Source organism: Malaclemys terrapin, chromosome 2, assembly GCF_027887155.1.
Source record: "Malaclemys terrapin pileata isolate rMalTer1 chromosome 2, rMalTer1.hap1, whole genome shotgun sequence".
In the NCBI taxonomy this organism is placed as follows: domain Eukaryota; kingdom Metazoa; phylum Chordata; order Testudines; family Emydidae; genus Malaclemys; species Malaclemys terrapin.
The window spans coordinates 247,388,367-247,403,288 of NC_071506.1; the positions used below are offsets into that span (position 1 = coordinate 247,388,367).

At 41.0% G+C, this 14,922-nt stretch overlaps 1 protein-coding gene across 1 annotated transcript in view; it reads left to right on the top strand.

Moving 5' to 3' along the window:
- Positions 1-366: 366 nt before the first annotated feature.
- LOC128832914 (macrophage mannose receptor 1-like) overlaps positions 367-14,922 on the top strand; it is a 90,780-nt gene continuing 76,224 nt past the window's right edge. The window contains exons 1-4 of the mRNA XM_054020619.1: positions 367-558; positions 6,419-6,820; positions 8,282-8,455; positions 13,537-13,701. Coding sequence (XP_053876594.1) covers positions 498-558; positions 6,419-6,820; positions 8,282-8,455; positions 13,537-13,701 — 802 coding nt within the window. The 5' untranslated portion in view covers positions 367-497. The remainder of the gene's footprint in view (positions 559-6,418; positions 6,821-8,281; positions 8,456-13,536; positions 13,702-14,922) is intronic.

A 14,922-nucleotide genomic window follows, 5' to 3' on the forward strand; every position in this document is an offset into this window, starting at 1 on the left:
ATTACAGCCATTTCTATATTCAGGAGTAACGAGATTACAAGTCAGCATAGTGAGTATGTATTTGAAGTTTAAGGTTTAGCTGTGAAGGCAGGGGGAAAAATCTGCTCTTTCACTGCTGGTTGGACACTTCATGCTCACCAGTTCCTCTTTTGAGGGCTGATTTACTTGGAAAATCACTAACAAAGTCCCTGAAAAACTGCCCTCATCTGTCATCACTTTATCACCTGCTTTTCTGTTGGAGACTCTTCCCTCAGCAGAGAAATTAGCTTAGGAAAGCAAAGTTTGAACTGTGAATTCCTGTTATTTCAAAACACCCCATGTGACAGGATATTTCCTTATCATTTAGAGCACAGAGCTTTCCCCTGATCCATCAGCCCTTCACAAGTGCTGAGGACCTGCTACCTGGCTCACTTCAGAAATATCCTCATGATAGAAACTAATCATAGTTCTTCATCTTTCATTTTGGTGGCGGGGAAGAAAATAATCAAACATTTGTGATGACTCTCTCCCTGCTCCTGGTTTTTCTCTCTCTCATTCAGAGTGCCTTTCAGCTGCTGGGTAAGTGTCTGCTCTGTCTGTGCTGTGAATGTGGATGTTGGTGTGAAAGTGCATCTGTTCTCATGCTTTAAGACACACTTTGTGTTGCAGAGGCTGATCATTCTCTATTTGTCAGCCATGATGTACACATTTTAAACTACTGTGGTGGAAATGTTTGCCCCTCTCGCTGTGATCTGTGGAATCCTCTGTCAGGTGAAGGAGAGGATTCACATGCACAGCAGTGATGTGGAGAGGCAGAGACAGAGACTCTTGAAAAGACTCCTTATGGGGGAAACAGTTAGAAGCAGTTGTGACCCTGTTGGAGTGTGGACAGTATAATATGTCCCTTCCTATTCAGAGGAGCCATTAGTTGCAAGTCATGTACACAACTCTGCTGCCACTGCTTTGCTGCTTCTAAAGCAATAAAACAATAGCTTATTCTGGAGTTCTGGAGACCCCTCTTCTATGCCTGCCTCCATTATCCCCCCCAAAATGTCCTGCTGTCTCTACAACCTACTCCTTCAGCCGCTTCTCCTGTTCTGCCCTCTTGAGTGTCTGCCCCCCTTCTCTTTCCTCTCTTGGTGCTCTAGCTGCACTCTTGTCTCCACTGCACTGAGGGACCAAGGAGGAAATGCCTCTGGATTTCTGAGAGGTTTGGGCCTAGCATCTTGTAACTTTTAGCCCAGCAGGTAGAGTCACAACTTCAAGGCACCTATTTCCTCTGCTCTCTGACTTGTTCTTCACTGAAGAAGCTCCTCTCTCACACTCTATGCATTGGGCTAAAATATTTCCTATATTTTCCTGCCTCTAGAGTTGTTCTTTCTATCCCAGTCTCTCAGTGATACAGAAGCAGAGTCCCTTCTTTTCCAGTCTGTGCCAAGCTAAGAATTTGAATGGCTTCAGATAGATCAAGCAGCTACGTGCTTGTTGGAGCCTCTCACCAGCAAAGCACAATTCAGATTTCCATTAGCGAGCCACTTCTTTGACTAGATCTGTGACCTCTGTGGGGTGTGATACTAAATACTGTGGGCCTAATTCTCATATCAGTTGCACTGGTTTTATACTGGTGTAACTTTACAGAAGTCAGTGGCATTACTGATGATTTATACTGGGTTGGAAAGGTCAGTTGCTTACCCTACTTTGTCCAGTGGTAGAATCCAGACTTACCCCTGAATCACACCACAGAGGGGATTCATGCCTAAATAATGTGCTGTAGGGATATGTGGTGATCTCTGACTTAGCTGGCTGGATATTTTTCAGTAGGTGGATTTGGGGTGGGGTGGGGGAGTTTGGTGCTGTTTTTGATTTTTAAAACCTGGCTATATCTACCAGGTTTATTAGCAGCACAACTCAAAACACACACAAAAAGGGGATTCAGAGGTAACAACAGAGGACCAGAGGTCCTCCAACTTTCAAAAGTGGAGGAACCCTATTTTGTGTAAGCCTCCCACGACTCTGTGAATGATCACAGTTTTGTGTAAATTAATATATTTGTGGTTAGATGTTGATATATGTTTGGCTGCATATGTGTGTTCCCTCTGTGTGCCACCCCAGCCTTGTGTGGACAGCTGGCACAGCAGACCTTGAGCAAACTGCCCAATGACCACATGATCTGTTAAGGGATGAAGGCACCCAGCCAGGTTTATTGTCGATGAAACATGGTACTAGTATCCTGCAGACTCTACCTGACCGCTAATACATGTAAGCCAGTAACAATGGACCAGCTCAGTGAATGGCAGGACTTTCCATTCCTCTTTAGGCCAGACAAAGATACTTCTTCTGAGATGCATCTTTATACCCCAACACAAACAAGGTAGTACTGCCCCTCTGACATAGTTACTGCTCCCTGACATGGCTAGTTATCACCCATCACCTCGTACATGTTGGTTCAATCAAAACATCTTTACTGCATACTGTCATTCTGACCTTGTCTTTTAGGAGAGGTCAGTGTGTTCCTGTTATCCTTGGTGAATGTTTTTGTACCATCCTTGATATCGGGATGTTCTGGTACCACTTGATATCGGGATGTGTTTGCGTGAGTACTCTGTGACTAGCCTTTCTTAGGAATGTGTATTTTTGCAATATCAGCCCTGTTCTTGCCAGATTCTGTGAGCAGGTCACGCCTCATACCAGGTCTTTGATACAAGGGCTTATGTCTTAGGCTCTTTTCCTACTACAATCTTTAACACTGAAAATCGAGGCAGGTTGCATCCACTCCCTTAACTCCCCTACAAAGTCTTCACTGACCCATTGGCTGCTTGGGCCTGTCCAGTCTGAGAACTACTATAGTACAGCCTTATTTAAATAGTAGGGCTGTCAAGCGATTAAAAAAATTAATCAATTAATCTGTTAAACAATAATAGAATATCATTTATTTAAATATTTTGGATGTTTTCTACATTTTCAAATATATTGATTTCAGTTACAGAATACACAGAATACAAAGTATACAATGCTCATTTTATATTTATTTTTTATTACAAGTATTTGCACTGTAAAAAAAAAAAAAAAAAAAAAAATCGTATTTTTCAATTCCCCTAACGCAAGTATTAAAGTGCAATCTCTTTATCATGAAAGTTGAACTTACAAATGTAGAATTATGTACAAAAAAACCTGCATTGAAAAATAAAACAATGTAAAATTTTAGAGACTGCATGTCCACTCAGTCCTACTTCAGCCAATCGCTCAGACAAACAAGTTTGGTTACAATTTGCAGGAGATAATGCTGCCTGCTTCTTGTTTACAATGTCACCTGAAAGTGAGAACAGGCGTTCACATGGCACTGTTGTAGCCGGTGCCACAAGACATTTACATGCCAGAATCACTAAAGATTCATATGTCCTTTCATGCTTCAGCCACCATTCCAGAGGAATGACTATTGATTTCAAATAAGGATTCAGGAAAAGAAGAGGGGTGTTTCAATTGTAAATATTGCATATAACAGTTTACAATAACACTGGGTTAGCTGCTAATACAAAAGCATAATAAAATGATTCATCATTAGTGATGATACTTATACATTTCCTTGTATTGTCTGGAAGTATAACTAATTGGCAAAAGGCAGCAGTTTGTCTCCAGTGCTCATCAGTTTTATGCGGCTTCCTAACGAGTTGGAAGCCAGAGGACAAGAGAAGGAAACCAAAGAATGGATGAGATAAGTCCAGGTCAGCGTTTTCATTGAAACAGCAGGTTATTCATCTTCGGGTTATCCTTCCTCAGAAGAGTATAATCACTTACACCTTGGAGTCTCAACAAAAAATATAATACAATATATTTTGGAGCTAACCTGGTACCCCCCAAAGTATTTGCAACTTGTCTAATTAATTTTCTTTACAATTATTTTATTCAACAATTATCAATTACCCTGAATGCCTCAAGTCATAAAAATTAATGTGTCTCTTTCTTTCTGCATATCTGAAAGGGCATTTTAAGTACTGTACCAGCTTTGAGTTACATCACTAACCATCAGACTGAACTGTTAAACAGGACAATACCATTTTAAAATTCATGTTCAATGGATCAAGGGTGACAAACTCTTGAGCTGTGGGCCAGATCTGCCTAGCTGGATATAGTCTATGGGTCTCCATGATAGATTTAGATGTAATGTAAAGATGTAATGAGGGAGGGAAGGAGAAGGAAATCTTTAACTGCTGTTGTTGTGGAGGAAACCTTGAAAATGCAAACTGAGTGTGAACCCATGCATAAGGCCCTTTGTTTTCCATTTTTACTGATTTCTACTGAAAATTTCCCAGGTTTTACAAAAGCCTTTATTTGTTTCCTTGGTTAAAGTAACCAAACAATCTTCACCCGAATTTTGGAAGTGCTGACCCAGCTCCCTATCTGGTAACTGCCATCTCTCCTTCTGGAGCAGGGAGCCAGCCCAGAAGTGGAAGAGGTGCAGGGAGGCAAGGGTGCCATCTCCTCATGCTGTTTCCTCCTCTTCTTCCACCTCCAATCCCACTCTGGAAGAGTAACCTGAATGGCCTAGGTTACCAAGCTGCCATCTCTCCTTCCAGAGCAGGTCAGAAGTACAAAACAAGTCGAATGCTGCTGCTGTCAATCTCATGCCCACCATGTACACATTACTGGCTTCAGGGCCGGCTTTAGGAAGTGTGGGGCCCGATTCGAATAGTTTTGATGGGGCCCCAACAGGGATGACTCACCCGGCGGCGCTCCGGGTCTTTGGCGGCACTTCGGCGGCAGGTCCTTCACTTGCTCCGGGTCTTTGGCGGCACTGAAGGACATGGCCCTGATCCCCCGACCGGAGCCCCGGGAGGAGCGTGGTGAAACCCCCGGCCCCGATCCCCCACCCGGAGCAGCGGGCGGAGCGCGGCGAAACCCCCGGCCCCGATCCCCCGGCCGGATCAGTGAGCGGAGCGCAGCGAACCCCCTGGCCCCGATCCACGGAGCGGCAGGCGGAGTGCAGTGAAACCCCCGTCCCCGCTCCCCCAGCCAGAGCACCGGGAGGAGCACGGTGAAACCCCTGGCCCCGCTCCCCTGGGGGAATCGGGGCCAGGGGTTTCGACACGCTTCTCCCGGCGCTCCAGCCACAGGATTGGGGCCAGGGGTTTCTCCGCGCTTTTCCCGGTGCTCTGGCCAGGGGAGCGGGGCCGGGGGTTTCGCCGAGATCTGCCCGGCACTCCGGCCGGGGGAGCAGGGCCCGGCGCTCTGGCTAGGGGAGTGGGGCCAGGGGTTTCACCACCAAAATGCTGCCAAAGACCCGGAGTGAGTGAAGGACCCGCCGCTGAGTGAGTAAAAATTAAAAAGGCGCCTAAGTTTAGGTGCTCTTCTAGGCGCGGGCGCGGGGCCCTCTTAGGCATGGGGTCCGATTCAGGGGAATCGGCCGAAAGCCGGCCCTGACTGGCTTTATAGCTAGCTTGGATAGTTATGAGCATTCAAAGCAAATAAAAGTCCTTTAACTACTTTTTGAGCTAAAATGGGTTGGAAATGAAAAACTGCATCTGACTATGTTTCAGAACATAAGGGTTTTTTTGAACATTAAAAAAAAAAAAAACAGGAGAAGAGCGTGATATTACCCAGAAAACTGTGAAGTTAATGTTTTGTCACCAATTTCCACCCATTTGAAAAAAAAAATTGTAATAAATTCAGGAACAATAGCTCAGGGAGGTGTTAATGACGGTACCCTGTGGTGATAGTTAAAACGTCAACACTGTTAGCTATTTCATTCTGTGGGAAAGCATGTGGGAAAGGAGGGTGTGTGGCGGGGAATCACAGATCTGCACAATTTACTGGAGTGATCTGTCATTTGGGCACCATGAGTGGCTGATATTTGGCAGGTACAACCACTCCTCCCCCTCCCATTAAAGAAGGAAGCCCAGGGACTTTAGCGTAGATTGTCAGGGCATCAGACCTCCCCCACCCAAGGGGAAGCCAGGGGCCATGGAGTCCATGAGTACTGTCAAACCCCACTGAATGGGAGCAATCTCAGGGAGCCCAGAGATTGTGCACAATCAGATTTTGAAGAGCTGCGCAGTCTATAGTGCATGGCTTTTAATGACTCCTGTGATGACTCCTGTGATCTCAGCTTTTTTTATTTTTTTATTTTTTCCCTCTTCCAGTTTGACTGCTGATTTAGGTCTCAGGGGGTCTGATTCTCCATTGCCTTGCATCTTTTGTATTGTCATTTACAATATGCAAAATGTGTAAAATCAGAATTAGTAGCATTTTGCGCACACGTTGAATAGGGGAAATGACTACTTAAGGTGCAGGGCAGTAAAGAATCATTCCTAGTTTAACTGAACAGTAGGTAGGACTTAACCCACAGTCAAGCATCAAAAGGCCCTTGCTTGAGTCAACAAACCCTTACGTCTACCTAAAATCATCCCCATGCAATATTATTATTCTTTTTTTTGTTTTATAGATACCAAACTATTTTTAATATACAATGAAGACCACAAGCGCTGTGTAGAAGTTCAGAGTTCTAGTTCAGTTACAACTGCGACTTGCAACCAGGACAATGAGTCTCAAAAATTCAGGTGGGTCTCTGATCACCAGCTGATGAGTGTATCATTGAAGTTATGCTTAGGAGTACCATCAAAGAAAGATTGGGTTCCGATCACTTTGTATCCATGTGATAAGGCAAGTGAACTCCAAAAATGGGAATGCAGAAATGAGACCCTTTTTGCAATCCAAGGTGAAGATTTATTTTTCAACTATGGCAACAAACAGGAAAAGAATATTATGCTCTACAAAGGATCAGGAGTATGGAGTAAGTGGAAGATCTATGGATCCACAGATGATTTATGCTCCCGGTTCTATGAAGGTAATGCTCTGAAAATTAATCTCTTCATTCTGAACTATTTTCTTAGTGTAACTATTAGAACATTTTGATGCCTATTAATTTTCTTAGTCTTGTAACTGTTCAGTGAGCAGAACTCCCAATGAAATCAACAGGAGTTTTGAGAAGGGTCCATTTATTACAGAATTGGGCTCTACTAGTGAACGGACCTTCCAAAAAAGCAATTCTGTCGAATAGTAGCACTAATTACACAAGATAAGAATATAACTATACAAATACAGTATATAATGCTACTGTTATTTGTACGTGTGTAGGACCCTGTACAGAAAAACTGAGAATGCAAACTCAACATTTGACATTCCCTCTTTGGGAAATATGCTGTGTTTATCTTGGAGTATGTGTAACTGTTCATCCGTTCAGTTCCCGACACTGGCTCATTACTTGAGGCAGTTCCCAGACCTGATGTTTGTGGAATATGTAAATTAACTGGATATTTTAATGAATTTAATTGTACAATGTTTTTGTTGATATAAATATATACAATAATTGTGGCTGCTTCTTTAGGATTTTTTTTAACACATGAATTATTATGGGTCAGAATCTGATCACAGGAAGGAGGCATGTAAGAAGTTGCCCTTTCACAGTTTGCCCCAGCGCTGGCTGATTGCAGTAGCACTCCCTAGGCCAGGGGCAGAATTAAAGCCCAAGGGAGCACGTTGCTCGAAAGCAGGCAGGAAGGAGCTGAGGTTATGCCCTCATCATCCCTATGCACTTGACCACTGGTATCTCAAGTGTACACCAGGATGCTCTGGGACAGATTATACTTCCTGACAAACAGTCTCTCCCAGTACTCCCCCATAGATAATGTTGCTCTGTACCTTCCCCAACACAGGACTGTGTGCAAATCACACACCCACCAGCCCTGTAGTATTCATTTAGTTTAGTAAGACCAATCCTGCAGTCCTTTCCAGGCAAAACTGCTTCAGAAATGAATGGGAATTTTATATAAGGTTAACAGAATTTGGGCCATTGTTATGTATAGGCCCTTCCAGTTCATCAAAGCACGTATTCTCCCCAACTACTATAGTCAATAACCGAATTGGTTCATAGAACATGTATTTTGCGTTACAGAAGTACAGTAATGATATTCTTAACTGGTGGTAATGCCTCAGCCCTACTGACTTTTTGTATACGTATTAATACTGTATACTTATTAATACTGTACAAGGAATGCTTGGTTAATTCTGTTCAATGAACATTTTTAGTTTTTATTGACACTGAGAACTTGTTGAACTGAATTTCATCATAGAAAAGGGGACAGGAAGTTTGAGAATAAGGAAATAGAATGTGGTATTATTGGCAACTCATTGCTTGCACAGATTACATCCTGTGGCACGATGTTCCGTCTACCATACTATAACCACAAACTTGGGCAGACGTGGATTCCATATTTCATATATTTTTTTTATTATTCTATCTCCTTAGCTATGTTTACATTGCTAGGAAATGGCAATGGAGCACCCTGCGTATTCCCATTCAAGTATAATAAAAAATGGTATGCTGAGTGTACAGATGATGGTAGGTCAGATGGCTGGCTCTGGTGTGGAACAACTGCAGACTTCGATGCAGACAAAAAATATGGATTTTGTCCACTCAAATGTAAGTTTTGTATGTTTTTTGAGACTTTCTGATACTGCATATTATTTAGCAAACTAATCGTGCAGATGTCACTCATTTTAATACCTTTACTGTACAATACAAAATTTGAGTCTTGTACATTTTCCACAGCCTTGATGTCCTTTCTAGGGAAGCTTATTAAATACTACATATATGTAGATAGGACCCAGTTGTAAAAAGTACTGCCTCCAACTACACCCATGCAACATTCTGAAAGCATGTATTTGAGCCTCTAGTTATCAGATTTGCTCATATAATAGGGCAATTAAACACAGATCCTGTACTCAAGCATGCAAAAGAGTATCTGCATAATTTTGTGCAGCAGAACTAGAAGCTAGGGTGTTGTCTTGTTTTTATAGAAAAAGATGAAATTTAAACCTAAAATGGTGCACAGAGTTTTGCAGAAAACTTCTATTCAGTGTATTATACTGTAGTGTATTATTACTCAAATACAATATGTCAGATTGCCCGATGTTTTGTGATCCTGCAAGGAAAAAGCCAATCGCAATGCATAATCACGGTTCAAATAAGGAAGCTTCACTCTAAATTTCCTTACTTTAGTGCAAGTAAAAACCTTAGTTTTTTATTTAAAATAAAAAGCATAAGATAAAATGTATTTATTTAATCAGAACAACATACTTACATTGAATTACTGACATTTTTTTTTAAAAAGGCTGACGTTTCTTCAAACATTTAAAAAAATCATCTCTGTTCTGAGAAAATGTCTCATTTTTTATTATCCCAAATGTTAATTGGTAATTGTTTCAAAAGAGTCGCTGAAAAGAGGAGTTTAAAAGAAAATGCCCTTTCATCTTTAATTATGATAAAAACAGGTAATAAATAAGTAAGTAGATTTAAAAATATAATTCCAAATTGCCACGCTAGATTTCAGAAGTGGATCATTTGGAGAGATAACCAAGTGAGGAACATTACATCTTCTATAGATTTCTATAGGATGATTAAAAAACCCGTTAGAGGGATATCATGCTTTATAGGATTCTGGAGGAATTTCCATAGATCCCTATTTAGTTGTTATCAAACCCTCCTGATTTCAAACTTGGTAATTTCTACAGGACTTGTCCAAAAGGTCCAAAGTCTTTAGAGGGCCTTTATAAACTTGAGACCCTGAAAGATCAGTAGGGTACAAACTACTCCTACTCATGAAATCAGCTAGATTTACTGAGCTCTTGCTCCTCTGGTCTGCCTTCTTTCCACTGTGAGGGTGCTCTTCCTTCTTTTGGCCCAGAGCTGAGGGCCCTTTTTCCTTTTTGTGTCCTATCAGTAGAGCGCTAGCTGACCGAAGCCAGAGCCAAGAGAAACATCTCTGTGTGGTGCTGGGAAAACTGTGGGCTGTTTATTCTGCCTTGATGACAGAATACAACTAGAATTATTATTTCAGACCGGTTAGGAGTTAGGGGGTTAGAATGAAAGCCTCATCTCAGTTTCATTTGTAGCATCATGGCAGTGTTACCACAATAAAGCTAAGACTCTGAGAAAACCACAGCAGTTATAGGTAACCGTGCCTTCATTCTTTAAAGCACACTGCTCCTCCTCTTGTCTGCCTTGCATAATTTCCTCACATTGCCTTTCAGAAGAAATAATATTTGAAATTATTTTTTCTTCCATGTCAGTAGCAGCTCTCTTAAATTCAGTACCAATAACATTGTGAACCTTAATCCCATAAAGATGTCACACAGAGCAGGACTCACTTTAATATGTGTTAACTGTCTAGCATGCTCTAAATAAAACAGATGAGGCAGCATCTTGAAATTGTTAAAATTGTATTTGGTTCTTTGACATAATTCACGAAAATTCATTCAGATGATTGTTTGTTTTTGCAAAGAGCTGCATTATGTTGATTGCCTTCATGTTTCCTTCCTGGTTCTTCAGTACTAGCAATTAAATATGATGTTTATTTGTGTGGTATGTTTTAAATAAAGATAGGCCTGACCTGCAGAATTCATATTCAGATCGAGTTTTGAACTCACTATGTTATTGCATAGTGTTTGGTTCTAGGGTTTATGTCTGAGCTATTTCAATCCTATGGGTAGGGATGCTCTTGCCTAACAATTTCTTTGAGCTGTATTAACTCCTTTGTAACAAAACAATTTGATTTGATTTTCTTTTTCATCCAAAATAGGCTTTGGCAGAAAATAGTCTTGACAGACTTTTTCTAAAATGCCCCAAAGCCATAGTGGACTGTAAATTGATGATGTTGGGTATCTAAAAAGGTGATGTTCATGGCAGGTTTAATTATATCTAAAAGCTAAAGAATAATAGTACCACAACAGAGCTTTTGAATTATGGGACAATGTACTCAAATAAGAAAGGGCTATTACTCTGTATTAAACTGCCCTGAGCAGCTGTATAAATTGAATGTATTCAGTGCAAACAACTAAACTATTACACTTTTTCATGTAAATTTAGTGCTCATAAAAAAGATGCTGGCTTGACAGCAATGGAGGCAACTCTGTTCACAGAACAGGCGGGAACAGGGCAAGCTTGTTGCTATTTCAGACTTGTGTGTGTGTGTGTGTGTGTGTGTGTGTGTGTGTGTGTGTGTGTGTGTGTGTGTGAGAGAGGTTTTACAGCTAAATAAGACACAATCCCTGCCCCAAGGAACTTAAAATCGAGGTTAGATAAGACATTACGTGGCAGAGCCAGAGAGGCTAGAGCACCTCATGCCATGGGGCTTGGGAAGGAGTCTTGTTATACGGTGTAAGGTCATGAATGGAGCTGGCTGAACAATTAACAATAAGCGATTAATTTTGTGAATTTAGATATCTCTGGATCCACTCACAAATTATCTGTCGGTGAAATACCTACCACTATTACAGATTTTTTCACTGTGGGCAATTGTTCAGCTGTTTACTGCAAACAAATGTTTAGCCTATGGATTGCTCATGAACAGTTCATTGCAAGTGTATTTGTGATTTGAAACTCATGCTGTATAACTGGTCACTCAAGTCATATGATATTGTTTCTTTTCGTTCATGTGGATGACCTAACATTTATAAACAGTCAGAGGGACCTGATAAATTTATCTGGGTCTTGGATCCTCTCAGTGAGAGGAAAGGGAAGAGCACTTCAAGGGAAGAGAGCTAGGAGATAAGCAGAAGGAAGATCTTTTCTTGTTTTCTTTTCTACTTGAGACAGCATTGTATTTAGCCACATATGTGAATCCCATATATAAAAATAGCTGGGTTCCTTCCTGAATATGGGAGAGATATAGATATAAGCTAAATTTATTGGCCATGTAGCAGAATTGTCTCTCGATTTCCTCTTGTAATGATGCTGCCCATGGTGTGTCTCTAGTAAGCATGCTAACAAAAGTGTCAGTTTTAGTGGTTGTTTTGAGAGTGGTAGCACCTATATACTTGGAAGTGGACTGAGACCACCGGCTTCCTTTCTATAGACCACTGAGCAGCTGGTAGATGGTAAAATTTTTACTGCTATTACTGCTACAGGCTGGAGTTGAACTTGCAATCTTGTGGTGACAGTTCGTGCTATTGATAAGTCCTCCAGGAAAAATAGAGAGGACACGCTTCCTGTACTCTCTAAATGCAGTCTTTGGTTTCCCACGACACAGTTCCTGTTGGGAGCAGAAACAAAGAAAGTAGCTACACAGGGCAGTAGAACGTTTGTGACCTGATTTCTATACATACTTTCTGTTCATAATAAAGGATTTATCTTGACACTGTGGTAATTGTCTTGTAGAAAAGTAGCTGCCAACAGGCCAGAGCATATTAATGCATCTAAAAAAAAATTTAAATGCTTCTTATCGGGTCAAACATGTTTTTTGGAAAAAAATAAATAGTAACATCAGTTATCTCCATGTTACCTCAAGTCAGTACTCTCTGTGCTCCAGTTCAGGGTGCTTTTTTAAACAGAACATATTATACCAAAGAGATTATTCCTTCCTGTATTCATAAAACATCTTGGACATGGTCTTGTTTTTAGCTACTGATATTAAAATTTGTCATTTTCCAGGAAAATATATATTGCAACATATATTTTTGTTTCTAGTGTGTCAGGCTAATTTGAAATGAAGCATTTAATGTTATCTGTAGGCTATCAGCTCCAATACAGGGAAAACGTGGAACTGGTTACTGACCTACTGACACTTAACATATATCTCCTTTGTCTTAAGTATTGTTTATTGTAATGCTTTTCTCTGACTCACACACTAAAGTTTTCTGAGCTTTTCTGAGAAGAGGAAAAGGAAAAGAACCCTTTCTCTCAACTGTTTCACAGCTTGCAAACAGAGAGCCTCTGATTTATGCTGCAGGAATTTCAGCTCTTTGGACACTTTCTCTTTTCTCATGATCAGCAAATATACAAGTTTCAACTCTTTGAGGCAAGAATTTTAGCACAGTGTAAGGCTCATATTTTATTACTGAAAAGAAGATTCAGTGTGAGAAAATTAGAAGACGTTAGGTGATGTAGGCCATTAGGCTCTGCTCTGTCCCGTCATCCAGAGGCTTTGTCTTGACTTGGAAAAGTGGTCGAGTTGACGCTCACTTAGCTAACCCCTGCTGGTTAAGCCCAACCTAAACTCAACCTTTCCCCTCCTGTAGATGCAGGCGAACTCCTTTAGCATGGTTTTAGCTGGTCATGTTCAAGCCTAGGCAGGGGCTTTATACTGCCTGAGTAATTGGCTGAGAGTCTAGCCTATTATATGTAATGAGTAGTTCAGTCAACTCTACTGTCCTGGCTTAGCTATGGAATAGCTATAACGCTGTCCTCGGGAGCCAAAAAATCTTACTGCGTTATAGGTGAAACCGCATTATATCAAACTTGTTTTGATCCGCCGGAGTGCGCAGCCCCGCCCCCCCAGAGCACTGCTTTACTGCGATATATCCGAATTCGTGTTATATTGGGTCGCGTTATATCAGGGTAGAGGTGTGTATATATATTAATACACCTGTGATCCTCAGATCATTTTAGATCTGCCTCTGTACTACAACAGTGGTGTTTGTACACTTAGTCTCCATAATTTATTCTATGTTTCATTTGGGTCACTCATAGAAACCAACAATAACATATCTTACTTATCTCTACAGTTACAGGCATTGACACTCTGTGGTATACAGATTCATTGACAGGAGTCCACTACCAGATAAACTCCCAATCAGCCCTAATGTGGCACCAGGCAAGGAAAAGCTGTCAGCAACAGAATGCGGAATTATTAAGTATCACAGAGTTGCATGAGCAAACGTACCTGGCAGGTAGAGTAATCAAATGATTACTACTGCAAATGCAGCAGTTTTTTTTATTCTGTACATTGTAACTATAACACTTGTATAGCACCTTATATCTTCAAAGTACTTTATGCATGTTAATTCATCCTCATAATACTGTGAGGTAAGTAAGAAAATATTTTGAGCATGTTACAATAGTCAGATGACAACCTTGCCTGTGCTGTAAGTGTCTTCCATTTTTTAAGCTTAGAAAAGGATTATGTTTTCTAATAACTGTATCTAATAATATTTGTAGCATATTTTCCCTTAAACTTTTATTTTCGAATTAAAAATCCTGTCGAACACAGAAATCATGGCATAGGTAGGACCTCCAGGGTTTCCTGACACATTAAGTTCTTGACTTGTTGAACCTCTTCAGATTGCAGGACCATACTGGTACATTCAAGCACTGTTTCTTTTAGATTACAGAATATGAACAGTCTTGCATCGTATCATCTAGCACAGGGGTTCTCAAACTTAATTGCTCTGCAACCCTCTTCTGACAACAAAAATGACTACTCAATCTCAGGAGGAGGGAACAAAAGCTTAGCCCACCCATGCCCTGCTGCCCTGGGTCAGCGGGCCAAAGCCCAAGGCTGTGGGGCTCAGGCATTGGCTTCAGCCCCAGGCCTCAGCAAGTCTAACGCCAGCCCCATTAGAACAGTGTCGCGACCCGCTTTGGGGTCCTGACCCACAGTTTGAGAACTGCTGATCTAGCACATATTTAAATTGCATGATTGACAGCATCAAAGGCATGTTGTTCTAGATATTCTATCACACAAACGTTTTGTTCTAGATATTCTATCACCATGATCCTATACTATTAGCAAAGCAGAAATAGGTGACCCATATCAGTGCAATGTTTTTTCTGAGATCAATGAAGCCCTATGTTAAAATTTGACATTCAGTAGTCAGTCAAGTAACCTTCCAAAGCCTTAAAGAGAAGTAAGAGGTAAACTATAGAATAATAAGCTCTAAACTTGCTAATGCTTACATATGTGAGTAGTCCTATTGACTTCAATAATGGGACAACCCGTACAAGAAGTTACTTATGTGTATAACTGTTTCCAGGATTGTGATCATAATCTGGAAATTGATTATGGTGATATTGACTTGATCAGTACCAGGAAAATGGTTGCAGACCTGAAAGCAGGTGAAACAGCAGAAGTTGCAAGTCTAACTAGAAGAAAAAGACACAGGGATTATTTT